Source organism: Bos javanicus, chromosome 23 (genome assembly GCF_032452875.1).
Source record: "Bos javanicus breed banteng chromosome 23, ARS-OSU_banteng_1.0, whole genome shotgun sequence".
NCBI lineage: Eukaryota > Metazoa > Chordata > Mammalia > Artiodactyla > Bovidae > Bos > Bos javanicus.
Window position 1 is genome coordinate 32,949,090 of NC_083890.1, and position 18,683 is coordinate 32,967,772.

General features: G+C 44.1%; 2 protein-coding genes across 3 annotated transcripts in view; both read left to right on the plus strand.

Annotated features, from left to right (window-relative positions):
- Positions 1-18,683, plus strand: part of LOC133236957 (cytidine monophosphate-N-acetylneuraminic acid hydroxylase) — a 294,937-nt gene that overhangs the window by 154,160 nt on the left and 122,094 nt on the right. The window lies entirely within an intron of this gene.
- LOC133236587 (vesicle-associated membrane protein-associated protein B-like) lies at positions 5,212-17,091 on the plus strand. The gene is given in 3 exon segments (XM_061398698.1): positions 5,212-6,743; positions 6,745-7,165; positions 7,397-17,091. Coding segments are annotated over 2 exon segments (732 nt in total). The 5' UTR covers positions 5,212-6,116; the 3' UTR covers positions 6,850-7,165; positions 7,397-17,091.

Consider the following 18,683-nt stretch of genomic DNA (forward strand, 5'->3'; position numbering starts at 1 on the left):
GACATGGAACAAAAGACTGGTTCCAAATAGGAAAAGGAGTATGTCAAGGCTGTATATTGTCACCCTGCTTATTTAACTTCTATGCAGAGTACATCATGAGAAACGCTGGGCTGGAAGAAGCACAAGCTGGAATCAAGATTGTTGGGAGAAATGTCAATAACCTCAGATATGCAGATGACACCACCCTTATGGCAGAAAGTGAAGAGGAACTAAAACGCCTCTTGATGAAAGTGAAAGAGGACAGTGAAAAAGTTGGCTTAAAGCTCAACATTCAGAAAACTAAGATCGTGGCATCTGGTCCCATCACTTCATGGGAAATAGATGGGGAAACAGTGGAAACAGTGGCTGACTTTATTTTTTTGGCCTCCAAAATCACTGCAGATGGTGATTGCAGCCATGAAATTAAAAGACGCTTACTCCTTGGAAGGAAAGTTATGACCAACCTACATAGCATATTAAAAGCAGAGATATTACTTTGCCAACAAACGTCTGTATAGTCAAGGCTATGGTTTTTCCAGTGTTCATGTATGGATGTGAGAGTTGGACTGTGAAGAAAGCTGAGCGCCAAAGAATTGATGCTTTTGAACTGTGGTGCTGGAGAAGACTCTTGCGAGTCCCTTGGACTGCAAGGAAATCCAACCAGTCCATCCTAAAGGAAATCAGTCCTGAATATTCATTGGAAAGACTCATGTTGAAGCTGAAACTCCAATACTTTGGCCACCTGATGAGAAGAGCTGACTCATTTGAAAAGACCCTGATGCTAGGAAAGATTGAAGGTGGGAGAAGAAGGGGACAACAGAGGATGAGATGGTTGGATGGCATCACCAACTCAGTGGACATGAGTTTAAGTAAACTCCAGGAGTTGATGATGGACAGTGAGGTCTGGCGTGCTGCAGTCCATGGGGTCGCAAAGAGTCGGACACAAGTGAGCGACTGAACTGAAGTGGACTTCAAGGAGATCCAATCAGTCAATCCTAAAGATCAGTCCTGGGTGTTCATTGGACGGACTGATGCTAAAGCTGAAACTCCAATACTTTGGCCACCTCATGTGAAGAGTTGACTCATTGGAAAAGACCCTGATGCTGGGAAGGATTGGGGGCAGGAGGAGAAGGGGATGACAGAGGATGAGATGGCTAGATGGCATCACTGACTTGATGGCATGAGTTTGAGTGAACTCTGGGAGTTGGTGATGGACAGGAAGGGCTGGCATGCTGTGATTCATGGGGTACAAAGAGTTGTACACGACTGAGCAACTGAACTGAACTGATTCATTGTGGAGGATATACATATGCACGTGTTATTTATATTTCTTGCTCAGTCCACACATACGCTGGGGACTCATTGCCACTATATACATTATCTTGAAATAGTTTCATGCATTGCCACTTAGATTTCTAATTCTTCGTTCTCATATCTTTCCATTTGACTAACACTTTCCATGTGTCAGTAGTGCTTTGAGACTCTTTTACAGTGTTTTTCTATTAGATGTGGTGTTGCCTCATCTTATAATTCATGCCAGAGAAAGGATATTTTCTACCTAGCTGCTCCTCTACAATATCATGGGCCATCTTGGCAAGATTCATCAATCTTTACTCTGATTTGAACTCAGGTCATTTGAGATTTCATTGAAAAGAAATTTACCTCTGATATCAAACATCATGTTGACTTTAATAAACAGAGAAGGTTCCTTTTCACAAGGCCATAAATCAATATGACAGTAAATATTCTGCTTCAAGAGACAGGCCTCAAGCAGCCCTCAAGGAGGGCTGTCTCTTGCAAATTAAAAGTATATACTTGTACATTAAGGCCACACTCTTACAACATCTTCACCTGAGTCTACTCTAAATAGACCAGATGAGATTGTAAAGAATGTTGTAGGCTGTCCTAAACAGCTATATAACAGGCTAGCTTATGCCCCAAATTGTTTCAGATATTTTAATTAATTCAGGCCCGCCTACTTGCCTGCCTTCATGAATAATTTAGTCTCAAGTCACCTGGATGGGAGAGTGAGGCAGGCCTTAGCATGGGGATGGGCAGCAGACTAGTAGGAGCAAGGCATCTGTGTCTGGGTGTGGTGATCTCACTAGCAGCCCAGTGCGGGGTCTCAGAGCCAATGAGGGGTGAGGAGAGCACCGACATGGGGATGTGGCAGTGGCCTCACACAGGCCGGTAGAGCCCTCATGGGTTTAGGAGGTTGTGGCTCAGCTGGTAAAGAATCTGCCTGCAATGCGGGAGACCTGGGTTTGATCCCTGGGTTGGGAAGATTCCTGGAGAAGGGAAAGGCTACCCACTCCAGTATTCTGGCCTGGAGAATTCCATGGACTATACAGTGGCAAAGAGTTGGACGTGACTGAGCGACTTCCACTTTCACTTTCCATACGAGTCTGGGGAATTGTGGTCATAGCACCAATGGGAGATTAGTAGTGTAGCAGGGGTACTAGGGGAATAAGTAAATATCGGGTTGGCCAAAAAGTTCGTTTCAGTTTTTCCATAACATTTTACAGAAAGCCCAAATGAACTTTTTGGCCAACTCAAAATATAGTATAATGGGAGCCAAGGTTCTCACTGTGGGAGAAGGGAGTTATAAATATGAAAAAGGGAGAAAACTAGAATGAACCTGTGCTATTGGATAGGACTTATAGTTAGTGTGAATGTATGGTTTTCAAAATACATTTGGCTATACCTAGAAATAAAGATGTCAGTGTGTATTCTATGGATGCACATATATTCCTTAGCTTTGTCACTGAGAGGTCCTAGAAGCTGCAGCAATACCCTGAGACCTTTGAGCACGCTAGTGCCTAGACCTTGGTATTCAAATACCACTCTTCACTAAAATGAACCAGGGCTTCACAGGTAAGTGGCTGACTCCACAGCTGGGGCAGCTGTACAACAAGACTCTGGGACATCTTGTGCCAAAAAGTAAAGAAATGCTCAGAGAATGATGGGGTACATCGAAAGAGACACTAGAGCTATTTAAATGGGGCTTTTACCAGTGAAATCTGGGACAATTTGACCTTCAAAATAAATGATAGTAACAAGTGGTAACCCAAGAGTCCACACTACTATAAATAAGTAAGGAGAGAAAGTTTTCCTTACAGTAGAATTCCGACTAGTAAATAGAAGGAATGTTGGAATTGAAAAATCACCATTTGGCAACCACAGAAGTAATAATGAACTGAGCCAAGAAATGTCAATGAATGGTGAAATAACAGGTAAGAAAACTGATGTTTACATAGCCTCAGAGTATCTTCCTACAAAATATTTTGGCTTCTGCTCATTATATGGACGGGTTTTCTTTGCATGAAAATCAGTAGGGAAAAGTCAGGCATTCCCAAGGAACCAGTCTCATTCTTTGCTGAGAATCCCAGAGTCTCAGCCTGTGTATTTCCACCACTGAGAGTGAATTGCTGGGGATCACCATGGATAATAAAAAAGTGGATTTTATTTAGAAAAGGCAGAGGAACCAGAGATCAATTGCCAACATACTCTGGATCATCAAAAAAGCAAGAGAGTTCCAGAAAAAACATCTACTTTTGCTTTATTGACTACGCCAAAGCCTTTGACTGTGTGGATCACCACAAACTGGGAAAAATTCTTCAAGAGATGGGAATATCAGACCACCTGACCTGCCTCTTGAGAAATTTGTATGCAGGTCAAGAAGCAACAGTTAGAACTGGACATGGAACAACAGATTGGTTCCAAATAGGAAAAGGAGTATGTCAAGGCTGTATATTGTCACCCTGCTTATCTAACTTCTATGCAGAGTACATCATGAGAAATGCTGGGCTGGAAGAAGCACAAGCTGGAATCAAGATTTCTGGGAGAAATATCAATAACCTCAGATATACAGATGACACCACCCTTACGGAAGAAAGAAAAGAACAAAAGAGCCTCTAGATGAAAGTGAAAGAGAAGAGTGAAAAAGTTGGCTTAAAACTCAACATTCAGAAAACTAAGATCATGGCATCTGGTTCCATCACTTCATGGCAAATAGATGGGGAAACAATAGGAACAGTGACAGACTTTATTTTTTGGGGTTCCAAAATCACTGCAGATGGTGATTGTAGCCATAATATTAAAAGATGCTTGCTCCTTGGAAGAAAAGTTATGACCAACCTAGACAGCATATTAAAAAGCAGAGACATTACTTTGCCAACAAAGGTCCATCTAGTCAAAGCTCTGGTTTTTCCAGTAGTCATGTATGGATGTGAGAGTTGGACTATGAAGAAAGCTGAGTGCTGAAAAATTGATGCATTTGAACCATTGGACTATAAGAAGATCCAACCAGTCCATCCTAAAGGAAATCAGTCCTGAATATTCATTGGAAGGACTGATGCTGAAGCTGAAACTCCAATACTTTGGCCACCCGATGTGAAGAACCGACTCATTGCAAAAGACCCTGATGCTGGGAAAGATTGAAGGTGGGAGAAGAAGGGGATGACAGAGGATGAGATGGTTGGATGGCATCACCAATGTGATGGACATGAGTTTGAGCAAGCTCCAGGAGTTGGTGATGGACAGGGAAGCCTGGCATGCTGCAATCCGTGGGGTTGAGAAGAGTCGGACATGACTGAGCTGCTGAATTGAACTGAACTGACGATTGCTACTGCAATGATCCCACTGGAATTTATAGTCATGGCATGAGTGCTGGTAATTCCCATTATCTTAGTCCATTTGGGCTGCTATAACAAAAATACCACAATCTAGGTGGCTTGTGTGGTTTAGTTGCAAAGTCGCGTCTGACTCTTTGGGACTCTTGTAGCCCACCAGGCTCCTCTATCCATGGGATTTCCCAGATGAGAATACAGGAGTGGATTGCCATTTCCTTCACCAGGGGATCTTCCCGACCCAGGGATCAAACTCGTGTCTACTGCATTGCAAAAGGATTCTTTACCATGGCTTATAGACATCAGAAATGTATTTCTCATATTTCTTACAGTTTTAGACACTGGGAGGTCCAGGATCAAGGCACTGACAGATTTGGTGTCTGGTAAGTGCCCACTTCCTCACAGATGACTATCTTTTTGCTGTGTCTTTACATAGTAGAGGGGGCTTCCCAGGTGGCTCAGTGGTAAAGAATCCACATGCCAATGCAAGAGATGCAGGAGACTCGGGTTCAATCCCTGGGCTAGGAAGATCCCCTGGAGGAGGAAATGGCAACCCACTGACTCCAGTATTCTTGCCAGGATAATCCCATGAACTGAGGAGCCTGGTGTGCTAAGGTCCATGAGGTCACAAAGAGTAGGACACAACTGAGCACGTATGCATGCACATTGTTGAGGGGTTGAGAGAGCTCTGTGGGGGTCTCTTTTATAAGCATATTAATCCCAGTCACGAGGGCTCCATCCTCATGATCTAAGCACCTCCCAAAGGCCCCAACTCCTAACACCATCACGTTAGGTATTAAGTTTCAATGGTAAGAATTTTGAGGAGAACACAAATATTCAATCTACAGCACCCATTAAGAGACCATGTACTAAACAATTAAAATTATATTCCAGACCTTAGAGTCTAGCCCAGTCTAAGGGGTTCCAGGGATCTGAGCTGGTCCTTCAGGGTCATGTACCAGTCCTTCAGCAGGTCATTTAGTCTGACAGAAAAGGAATCTCCACAGAGATTAAAACTGGCCTTCAGGAAATGCATGAAGTTCTAGAGCAGCATGGTCTGATAGAAATATAATACAGGCCTAAATCTGATACACAAGCATAATATGAAATTTCTTAAAAGCCACATTTCAGTATAGCAAAGGGACTCAACTCAGTGCTCTGTGGTGACCTAAATAGGAAGGAAATCTAAAAAAGAGGGGATGTATGAATACATATAATTGATTCACTTAACTGTACAGTAGAAGCTAATACAACATCGTAAAGCAACTATACGCAGATAAAAATTAATTAAAAAAAAGAAATCCTGGGCCTCACCCTTGCCCTCCGTCCCTGCGCCTGTACCACGGAGGCTGTCCCCCCGACCAACCCGGCGCGCAACACACAGGCAACCCCTGCCCGTGCCCCGGCAGGCCCCGCCTTTCCAAATTTAAAGGGGGCGCAGCATTCACGCGTCCCGCCCCAGGTGCCCTCTCAAGTCTCCCCGCCCGAGCTGCCCAGCCGCTGAGGAACATGGCGAAGGTGGGGCAGGTCCTGAGCCTCGAGCCGCAGCACGAGCTCAAATTCCGAGGTCCCTTCACCGATGCTGTCACCACCAACCTGAAGCTTGGCAACCCGACAGATCGAAATGTGTGTTTTAAAGTGAAGACCACGGCACCACGTAGGTACTGCGTGAGGCCCAACAGCGGGGTCATTGATGCAGGGGCCTCGATTAACGTATCTGTGATGTTACAGCCTTTCGATTATGATCCCAATGAGAAAAGTAAACACAAGTTTATGGTTCAGTCTATGTTTGCTCCAATTGACACTTCTGATATGGAAGCAGTATGGAAGGAGGCAAAACCAGAAGACCTTATGGATTCAAAACTTAGATGTGTGTTTGAATTGCCAGCAGAAAATGATAAACCACATGATGTAGAAATAAATAAAATTATACCCACAACTGCATCAAAGACAGAAACACCAAAGGTGTCTAAAGCTCTGAGTTCCTCCTTGGATGACACTGAAGTTAAGAAGGTGATGGAAGACTGTAAGAGGCTGCAGAGCGAAGTCCAGAGGCTGTGGGAGGAGGACAAGCAGTTCAAGGAGGAAGACGGACTTCGGATGAGGAAGACAGTGCAGAGCCACAGTCCCCGCTCCCGCGTCAGCCACGGCTGGGAAGGAGGAGGGCCTGAGCACCGGGCTGCTGGCGCTTGGCGTCCTCTTCTTCATCGTTGGCGTGATCATAGGGAAGACCGTCTTGTAGAGGCAGCATGCGAGACGGGGATTGGATTGATGGGTCCGCCATAGTGTGGGATTTAAATTTATCATAACCATGTGTAAAGAGGAATTAATGTATGATGACATCTCACAGGTCTTGCCTTTAAATTACCCCTCCCCACTTGTGTGCACCCGCGTGCACACATGCACACACACACACACAAATAGAACATAATATAACAATCTTTTAGAAAGTTTAAAACGCATAGTAAATGATTGGGGCAAAGAGTGAACCTTATTAATGACAAGGGAAACCATGATTAAATGGTAATGGCATCTTGTAAATGTCATTTTAAGCGTCAGTTGCCTGGAAAATCCCATGGAAGGAGGAGCCTGGTAGGCTGCAGTCCATGGGGTCGCTGAGAGTCAGACAGGACTGAGCGACTTCACTTTCACTTTTCACTTTCATGCATTGGAGAAGGAAATGGCAACCCACTCCAGTGTTCTTTCCTGGAGAATCCCAGGGACGGGGGAGCCTGGTGGGCTGCTGTCTAAGGGGTCCCACAGAGTCGGACATGACTGAAGCAACTTAGCAGCAGCCTTGGTCCACGTTGCTGGATTTCCTCTTTGCAAACATAACACTCTTCCCTGTCTGTTGGTGCTGGCCTCTGAGAAGCTGGAGCCCACCCTGTCGATGTCCTTCCCCGCGCCACTCACTCACTCACTGCAGGCAGCCTCTCCATGCCCATCCCGGCCATCAGTTCCTGGGGACTGATGAACAGGGCCTGAAGGCACCAAGAATGGTGCTGTGGCAGCATCGGCTGCGCTCATCAGCAGTGGGGAGTGTGTGTGGCTGATTGACTCGACGTTCTGGAAGTCAAAGTCATTGAATGCTGTTCTCTTCAAGGGACCAAGCTAGATAACTATTGGTTCATGTAGTGAGATTGAATTCAGAGATGAATTCAGAGATTGAATTCAGAGATGTTTAATGCATATTTAACTTACATAATGTGTTTCATCTCATGTCTTCTGTCACAAGATTATAATTAATTCTGTGGCCTAAACCCCACCCGTGCTACTTAACACTGTGGAGTGAAGCTGGCGTTGCTGCCGAAGGTTCCGGGCTCTGTGAGCGCACACACACACACACTCACACACACACACAGAGGTGTGCTCGTGGGAACGTTGGAGAACAACTACCAGGAAATATCGTCTGCGTAGATAGGTAATAGGCACCATGGGGAGAGGACTCTTAGTATCGGCAGTCAGCTTGAGGTCACTGTCTAGGGGAAAGAGTAGCATGTCCCTGTGCTGTCTGTCTTTCTCTGCTCCTCACCATCACCCACACTTCAGCACCCATGCCCCAGTGCAGTCCTGACCTTCCCAGGCAGCCCTGACTTGGAATCAGGGCGAGAGAGGCAGGCAGCAGAGGGGCCGGGGAGAGGGAGCCAGCTAGGTGGGGCCGGAGCATGGGGGGTGGTGCGGGAGGGGGTTCGAGAGGAACTTTGGATGAGCCGTCAAGTAGTGATGGAGAGCTTGACTGTGAATTAATTTTATGCCATAAAAGACCAATCCAATTCTGTTTGACTATGTAGCATCTTTAAAAGAAAAAATAAAATAAAGCCCCCAAGTTAAAAAGAAAGAAAGAAAGAAATCCTGATGTAAACTCTAAAGAGCCTCTCAAATGCAATCTCAAGGAGGTTTTAAAGAAGCCCACATTTAAAAAGTCAAAAGAAATAGGTGAAATTAACTACAATAATCTATTTCATTTCACCCAATATATGCCACATATCATCATTTCAACATGTAATCAATATAAAGTTATTAATGAAATATTTATATTTCATGTTTATACTATATATTCACAATCTGGAGATATTTTAAACTAACAGCACATCTTGGTTTGGACTAACCATATTTCAGAGACAGGGAAGCATTTTCTCTTTGACAAATTATTTTCTGATGCCCAACACGTTGTCAGGCTCTCCCCACCCAGCTGAGGATGCATGGGGCTCTGCGTTTTCTGGCAGACTGGAGGGCACCAGCCTTCCCCATCCATCAGCAGCAGAACAACACACAGGTCCTTTGGAAGGCGGCATTCCAGCTCAGTGCATATTTCAGGGCTGCTGTTGAGATGGTAATCGGAGTTCTTGTCCACAGAGTGGAAGAACAGAATCCACAAACATGCAGACACTCATGGTAGCAAGCAAATAGGATTTATTAAAGAGGAAGAAAGTACAAAGCTCCCAGCATAGACACTGAGAGGGGGTAAAGAGTCCCCTGGACTAGCCATATTTCAAGGTCCAATAGCCACGCCTGCCTACCTTTGTTATTGTTCAGTCACTCAGTCCTGTCCAGTGCTTTGCCAGGCCTCCTGGTCCTTCACTATCTCCTGGAGTTTGTGCAGACTCATGTCCATGGAGTCCATGGGGTCGCAAAGAGTCGGATACAACTGAGCATGTGTGCACTGCAGCTGACCCATTGACTGGATCTTCAGGCACTGTTCACAGTAGCAATGCAGTTCCTGGCACATCTCTTCTGGGTAGAGTCAGACTATTTTTTGTGCTCCCTGAAGCAAGATTTTGTGTACCGACAGCAGACTTTGCTGGTGGTCTTTCTTAAGCTCCTTCAAGCAAAGATCCCCTCCTCTAGGACTTCACAGACATACTCACTAGCAGTTCCCTTTAAGGGAACCCACCAAAAATATTCTCTAGGATTGAGAGAAAGCCATCCTTGTGGGTTAGAACATCTCCTATGGGAGTTGGATTTTGGCAAGTCATGAGATGAGCTAAAGTGATTTCAGTGAAGCAGCAGTAGCGAAATCAAACATAATTCAATGATAGAAAAACAAGAGACAGATGAGTGTGGCATGTGAGAAAGAGCTTGTTTGTTATTTTGGAAATAACATCTGGCTTAGGTTCCAAGGGCTCTCATAGACACAGATTTTGTTGCTCCATAAACTTTGGAGCAAAATATTTTATTCTGGGTCCCATGCACCCTTAGAGAGGTTCAGAGATGGGTTTCTGGGGACCTCAGATCCCTTGAAATTATAAGCAAAATGCTGTATTTCCATGTTGGGAGAGACAGATACAGGAACACATTAACTACAGAAGACAGAGAATCATGTTTTATGGGATTTGGAGTCATCAAGTAGAAAGTCAGAGAAAGAACTGTCACTTAATCGAAGGCAGGAGGAAGCTTGGGGCTTCTGAATGAATCCTGTCACTTTCCAGCACAGAGAATCAAATTATTTGGCCAAGCAGGGATTTTTCACCAGGTACTTATTGCCTGAAATACAGAAATACAAGATTTAGGGACTCTAGATGGCCCAAAAACTTAGGAGAAATAAGGTACCCTGAACCACGTCAAGTGGGCCTTAGGAAACATCACTACAAACAAAGCTAGTGGAGGTGATGGAATTCCAGTTGAGCTATTTCAAACCCTAAAAGATGATGCTGTGAAAGTGCTGCACTCAATATGCCAGCAAATTTGGAAAACTCAGCAGTGGCCACAGGACTGGAAAAGGTCAGTTTTCATCCCAATCCCAAAGAAAGGCAATGCCAAAGAATGCTCAAACTACCACACAATTGCACTCATCTCACACACTAGTAAAGTAATGCTCAAAATTCTCCAAGCCGGGCTTCAGCAATACATGAACCGTGAACTTCCAGATGTTCAAGCTGGTTTTAGAAAAGGCAGAGGAACCAGAGACCAAATTGCCAACATCTGCTTGATCATCAAAAAGCAAGAGAGTTCCAGAAAAACATCTATTTCTGCTTTATTGACTATGCCAAAGCCTTTGGCTGTGTGGATCACAATCAACTGTGGAAAATTCTGAAAGAGATGGGAATACCAGACCACCTGACCTGCCTCTTGAGAAACCTATATGCAGGTCAGGAAGCAACAGTTAGAACTGGACATGGAACAAAAGACTGGTTCCAAATAGGAAAAGGAGTATGTCAAGGCTGTATATTGTCACCCTGCTTATTTAACTTCTATGCAGAGTACATCATGAGAAACGCTGGGCTGGAAGAAGCACAAGCTGGAATCAAGATTGCTGGGAGAAATATCAATAACCTCTGATGTGCAGATGACACTACCCTTATGGCAGAAAGTGAAGAGGAACTAAAAAGCCTCTTGATGAAAGTGAAAGAGGAGAGTGAAAAAGTTGGCTTAAAGCTCAACATTCAGAAAACTAAGATCATGGCATCTGGTCCCATCACTTCATGGAAAATAGATGGGGAAACAGTGGAAACAGTGTCAGACTTTATTTTTTGGGGCTTCAAAATCACTGCAGATGTTGACTGCAGCCATGAAATTAAAAGACACTTACTTTGTGGAATGAAAGTTATGACCAACCTAAACAGCATATTAAAAAGCAGAGATGTTACTTTGTCAACAAAGGTCCATCTAGTCAAGGCTATGGTTTTTCCATTGGTCATGTATGGATGTGAGAGTTGGACTATAAAGAAAGCTGAGCGCAGAAGAATCGATGCTTTTGAATTGTGGTGTTGGAGAAGACTCCTGAGAGTCCCTTGGACTGCAAGAAGATCCAACCAGTCCATCCTAAAGAAGATCAGTCCTGGGTGTTCATTGGAAGGACTGATGTTGAAGCTGAAACTCCAGTACTTTGGCCACCTGATGCGAAGAGCTAACTCATTTGAAAAGACTCTGATGCTGGGAAAGATTGAGGGCAGGAGGAGAAGGGGACGACAGAGGATGAGATGGTTGGATGGCATCACTGACTCAATGGACATGAGTTTGGGTGGACTCCAGGAGTTGGTGATGGACAGGGAGGCCTGGCGTGCTGCAGTTCATGGGGTCGCAAAGAATCGGACATGACTGAGCGACTGAACTGAACCACAGAAAATCCACTTGAAGGCTTGAAACCTTCTCTGATTACTCTAAGTGGACGTGATCTTTCCTTCTTTGCTCCTCTGGAGCACCTGACTAGTATCTGACTCAGAGCTCTAGACTAACACCATTATAATGTAATTATAATATTTGTTCAACCTTGAAGAAACTTTTGCATTGCTCTGTGCATGTGAGTGCTCATTTGTGTCTGACTCTTTTTGACCCCATGGACTATAGCCCTTCAGGCTTCTCTGTCCATAGAATTTCCCAGTAAGAATACTGGAGGGGGTTGCCATTTCCTCCAGGGGTATCTTCCTGACCCAGGGATCAAACCCGTGTCTCCTGTGTCTCTGGGCATTGTCAGGTGGGTTCTTTACCACTGCACCACCTCTACCTTGGCACTACTGCCACTGTGGATGGGATACTTTGCCACTGGGGCTGTTTCATGTGTGGTAGGCAGTTTAGCAGCATGCCTGACCTCTACACACTAGATGCCAGCAGCCTCATTCCCCGTCCCCACCCCCACCTGCAGCTTCGACTGTCAAAATTGCCTCCAGACATGACCAAATGTCTGGTGGTGGGTTGGAAAGAAAAATTACCCTCAGCTGCCTCATTCTGACAGTATGTTAATACGTACCATGCTTCTAGATGGAACATTGCAAGGGCCACACCTTGCAAAGCTCCAGGCAAGAACAGTTCCTAGCTTTGCATGCTTAATATATCTGATAAATAAACGGTCAGTCAGTGTTCCGGGATCCTGCAGGCCACATCACACTTTCGGAATAAACAGTGGGTTAATGTTTTCAAAAGAGAAAATAAAAAGGAAACATTTCATTCCACTGTGCTTTTAGACACTCCTGAGTTCCGCACAGGAATGAGTTAAGCCTTTTCTTTTTTTGAGGAGTAAAATACAGGTTGTCAACTTCTCTGGGGTGATATGGAAGAATACAATTAGAATCTTACCCAAATGAAGTTTTCTTTTTGCCTCACACAATGTATTCCATTCAGAGTACCTCACAAAGAGAACATTTCCCCCTACTTCCTTCATATTCTTTTAACTGGGAGTTTCAAAAGGGCCCAAGGCTCAATGTAAATTTTTTAAAAATTGTCCCTCTGAAGAGTTACCACCTAAAATAAGCATGCTGGAACATGATTTTAAAAAATCCACTCTCATCCCTGGCCAACCCCTACAAGTTAAAATGTGCCCTTTAAAAGTATTTCAAGTAAAGCTGGTGACCCCTCCCAATTTTCTTTCTTTTCCATTCCCACTCACAGTGTCTTATGTAATTTTTATAGGAGGTACATATGCAAGGAATATCAATAGAGGAAATACATTTCAAGCCAAATTGTAGATACAGGCAAATTAATTCCATACCATTTCAACCTTATGATCTCAGCTAGATGGAAATAATACAGTGGTTTCTCAGGAGATCGGGCTGGGGGTGCAGGGTTGGAAGAAACTGCTGGATGTGGCTTGGATGGGCTGGTAGCAAGGTTTTAGTAGAGGTTTTTATAAGAAGTCCCACCCAGCCCACTAGGAGAGCAGGACTGAGACACCATCCTAAGGGATGATGGAATGAGAGAATCTTCAGTTCATGTCAGCTGAGCCTCTGTCAGAGAGGCCAGACCCTGCAGAAGGGCTGGGATCTAAGACAGGCCCAAATGGAGCCCTGCAGGCTCTAGCAGGCGGTTTCCATCTATTTTTAACAAACTTTTATTTTAGAATAATTTAAAACTGCAAAGGGAGAGAGTTCTCCTATACTTCTCACCCATTTCCCCTCACTGTTGACATCTTACATTACCATGGTGTTGGGCTGCCACGCACCCCCACCCCCCCACCCCAGGCCTACAAGCCCTGTACTTGCCCAACTTCAAGACCAAAGACAGAGCCCAGAGTGAACATCAGAGACATCACTGGTTTAGTGGATGGAGGAGCTTACACGTCCAAAGCAAAGTCCTGGAGCAATACCCCATTTTGTGTAGCAGATGGCTGGACAGGACGTGGTAGTAGTCTTGGAGTGGGGTGGTGGGGGGAGGTTACCAGTTATGGGGGGAACTGACGTCATCTTGGCTCATCAGTTACCAGAGAAACCAGCAGAGGGGCACGCCCCTCACCACCCCTTTGATAAGCATAGTGAAGAGCTCTGATCTAAAGCTAGAATAGCCATTAGCTGGGACAAGGGCAAGTGTGTAGAAAGGTCAGTCAAGTGAATGGAGTGTCGGTGAAGCAGGTGCTGGTTGGGCAGGGGATGTACAGAGAGCAAAAGGACAGCCATCTTGGGTGGCCTGACCCTACATATAGAGTATTTGTCAAAACTAAGAAACTGACATTGGTTTATTATCTGTTTATTTTTAACTAAGAGGTTTAACTATTTCCTTTACTATAAAAACATTCAACACACTTTTGAGGTTTCAGATGTCTGAGGGGTACAGGCCAGTGGCTCCCTCAAGGATATAGAAAAGGCAGTCAATTAGATGCTCCTGTCATATCCATCTTAAAGAATGAGCTCCAGAGATTCCCTGGTGGTCCAGTGGCTAAGATTCAGAGCCCCCCAGTGGAGGGGGCCCAGATTTGCTCCCTGGTCAGGGAACTAGACCCCACATGCAGCAACTAAACTCCTGAGCACCACAGCTAAGACCTGGTACAGTCAAATAAATAAGTTAAAACAACAACAACAACAAAAAAGAACTCCATAGCAAGCCTTGTTCCCCAGCATTTGAGGTAGGTCCTTCCGTCCCTGAGCATTTTCAGTAATATGTCTGGAGGGGTATTTAGGGTCTCAGAGGGCATTCCCATCATGCAGGATGGTGGGGAGGGCCAGGCCATCTCCCCAGCATTCTAGCCATGGAGTTCCTTTGTGGGGGTAGAGTTAAAATCTGAAGACTGGAGCTCTTGGGGCCTCCATGTGGTCATCCCAAGGTCCTGGTGGAAGCGTGTTTTTTTCCACCTATTTGGGAAAATCCAGGGTCTAGCTTAAGACCTAGACCTTTAGAGATCAGCTCTGGGGCTCTTGGAGCCTTAAGGGCAGGATCCAGGGCAGAGGCTCCTGCTCATCCCTTTTAGAACGGTCAGGAATCTAGGATCTTTTTTAGAGGGGATGCTCTTGTTTACTTGTTATGAAATATAAGCCCTGCCCATGGGTTGTTTGTCTCTCAGCCATCTGGGGAAGTTGCTGACAAGCAGATCCTTAACCCCAGAGTCAGTGGCTGTGGAATGGGTCCTAAATATTTGTGTGTCTAACAACCTCCCCAGATGATTCTGATTTAAGTAGGTGCTTAAGTGGGTTTATGCTGTTTGACTAGTCTGTGTGCATTCTGGGCACTAGAATTCCAACTACTGTCCGCTAAGCAGGTCATGATTCTCACTGGCCAGGAAGGGGGTGGGCGCTCCTTAATTCAGGATTTCATAAATTTTATGTTACTGCCATTCACTGACAGTAACCAAACATATATCATGGGAGGAGAACTAGGTACAATTTCCTAAACTCTTAACTCAAGCATGACTGTATGTATCACAAATTCCATGCAGCACATTCTAGCAATAAATACTTATTCTCCACTATATGCAGTCAAGGTAATTGTTCTGTCCTGGGTTGGGTTCCTGGATTTCTGTTGGTTTCCAGGATCTTTCTGTATTTTGAGAAGGCCACTTCATCCTCTCCTGGCTTATAGAGTTTCTGCTAAGAAATCTGCATACAGCCTAATTGGGGTTCCTTTGTGGGTTATCACCCTTTTCCCCAGCTGCCTTTAAAATTCATTCTTGGTCATTGACTTTTGACAGTTTTGATATAATTTGTCTTGGAGAAGGTCTTTTTGCATTGAGGTAACTAGTTCTTTTAGCTTCATGAACTTACATATCCTGTTCCTTCTCTAGGTTTGGGAGGTCCTCAGTGATTATTTCTTTAAATAAATTCTCTGCACCCTTTTCCCGCTCATCTCTGAGTACCTATTATCCTAATACTGCCCTAAAAGAGTTGGATCATTCCCGTAGAATTTCCTTACTTTTTAAGATCTCAGTTCTCTTTCCCCTTCTACCTGTATCATTTTTAGATTTCTATCTTTGAGCTTTCCAGTTCTCTCTTCCATATCATCTGCTCTGTTTCCAAAACTTTCTAATGCATTTTTCATCTTGTTGAGTTCTTCAACTCCAGAATTTCTGTTGGTTCTGTTTTAGTTTCAATCACTTTGGTAAAGTAGTTCTTCTGTTCATTAATTTCATTCCTGCACTCACAGAACTGCCTTCCTGAGTTTTCTTGTAGTTTGTTGAGTTTCTTCATGACAGCTATTTTGAATTCCCAGATAGATCACAACATTCTGTGACCTTAAGTTTGGTTTCTGGAAGATCATCATTTTCTTTTTTGTTATATACTCTTACTGTGGTTCTTCATGATGCTTGATGAGTTGTTTCTCTGCCAGCACATTTGAAGTAGTGAATACCTTTGTTTTGTTTTGTTTTGTTTTGGCCACACTGCACAATTTGTGGAATCTTACTTCTCCAACCCAGGCCTCAGCAGTAAAAGCACGCTTCAGTCGTGTCCCACTCTTTGCGACCCTATGGACCATAGCCCTCCAGGCTCCTCTGTCCATGGGATTCTCCAGGCAAGAATACTAGAGTTCGTTGCCATTTCCTCCTCCAGGGGGATCATCTTGACCCAGGGTTCAAACCTGCATCTCTTACATTTTATGTTGTTGTTGTTGAAATTTCAACAGCTTTATTCCCCTCACTTCTTGTGGTTTGTATAAAAAGATTTATTGCGTTTTTTCCTTGTAATTGAAAATCGACAGACATAAAGCCTAGTGATGCCAAAGGGATGTGATGTACATGTGACGGGCTACTGTTTGTGCCTGTCTGCACCAAATGACACTCATTTTAGAGAACTTTTCCCTTTCTTTCTTAACAGGAAGAGAAAATGATGTGTTTTTCCTGCTAGACCACAGTGAATTGACTTGTTTTTTGTTGTTGTTGTTGTTGTTTTTGTTTTTTTTTAATTAATTTATTTATTTTAATTGGAGGCTAATTACTTTACAATATTGTAGTTCTTTTTGCCATACATTCACATGAATCAGCCATAGTTGTACATGTGTTCCCCATCCTGAACTCCCTACCCACCTCCCTCCCCATCCCATCCCTCAGGGTCCTCCCAGTGCACCAGCCCTGATTGCCCTGTCTCATGCATCGAACCTGGACTGGTGATCTATTTCACATATGATAATAAACATGTTTCAATGCTATTCTCTCAAATCATCCCACCCTCACCTCCCAGAGAGTCCAAAAGTCTGTTCTTTACATCTGTGTCTCTTTTGCTGTCTCGCATATAGGGTCATCATTACCATCTTTCTAAATGTTTCTTGCATTGGCAGGCAGGTTCTTCACCAGTAGTGGTGAAGTTTTTTTTTTTTTTTAACATTGCTGCTGCTGCTAAGTCGCTTCAGTCGTGTCCGACTCTCTGCAACCCCATAGATGGCAGCCCACCAGGCTCCCCGTCCCTGGGATTTTCAAGGCAAGAACATTGGAGTGGGTTGCCGTTTCCTTCTCCAATGGATGAAAGTGAAAAGTGAAAGTGAAGTCGCTCAGCCGTGTCTGACTCTCAGCGATCCCATGGACTGCAGCCTTCCAGGCTCCTCCATCCGTGGGATTTTTCCAGGCAAGAGTACTGGAGTGGGGTGCCATTAGAGGCCTTTCTTTTATTTTCCAGTAGGTGGTGCTACAGCACAAGTTCTGTCTTCCTCTTATCTGCGCAGCCTCCTTATAATCGAGAGTCTACACTTCCCACGGTCCACCACCTGTCAGAAGTGTGCCCTCCTCATCGCTGCTTGTGTCTCCAGAGTCGTTGGTGCTCTGCTGCTCCTGGTGTCATTGGCTTTACCACCTAGAGTACCAGGGTGGTGGTGCTTCTCCTGGGTCCAGGATCTCTTGGCTCTGCTTTCTTGATTGATAACTATGGTGTGTGTTTGTGTGTCTAGGGCAATACTGCCCAGTAGAATTTTCTGCAATAATAAAATGCTCTATATCTGTACACTTCAATAAAGCAGTCACGTGTGACAACTGAACACTTTAAGGGTGGCTGGTGCAACTGGAGAACTGAATTTTTTTAATTTTATTAAAGTTTCATTAATTTACATTTAAACAGACACACTGGCTATGGCTACCATCCTGGAGAGCATGGGGCTTTAGAACAGGTATGAAAACGTTGTCATTTAGTTCTTCTGGCAGTTTCTTGGATTCATTTTCTTGAACATATTGCAAGTTGGAACTTTTTTTACCCTAAATGGTGAGAACAAATAGGATTGTAGTGAAATGCTACTGTAGTCAAATGAATGAAAGCTGAATAAGGACAGACCTTTCCCCCAAAAAGAGTCATGTATCTACAGGGAAGGAAAATCTGGTCTAACAAACCAGGTACATTTTACACCTGGTAGCTCTACTGTGTTTCACTGCTAATGTTCATCTAGTGAACTGATTGATTTTCCTGTTAGGATGTAGTGCAAACACAATCTGAATGTTTTTTGAAGCTGAAGCCTACCAGAGCTAATAAAAAGGACACCATTTGTATTTCAATGATCCTGATGGGTTATGATAAATGGCTGCATAACACATTCCAAATAGAATTTATATAGCACAGTGCTTCCAGTTTTCTTTCTTGTCAAGCAGCTACTTTACCTTCTATTAAATTATCCAAATACAGTTTCATTTTTATAACATTATTTCTCCTGTCTCTGAACACTTGCATTTGCTGTCTCACAAAATCACCTTCTCTCCATGTATTGTAATTTGGGTTCCATACCTACTTTGTGTCCTTGCAGTTTTAGAATAGTATTCTCAAGAATATCCTCAACAGGGGATTTCCCTGGTGGTCCAGGGGCTAAGAATCTGCACTCCCAATGCAGGGGGCCTGGGTTCGATCCCTGGTCAGGGAACTAGATCCCACGTACCGCAACTAAACTCAATACTCAACACGCCACCATGAAGATTCCATGTGCTGCCATTAAGATGGTGCAACCAAATAAATAAATAATAAAAATAAA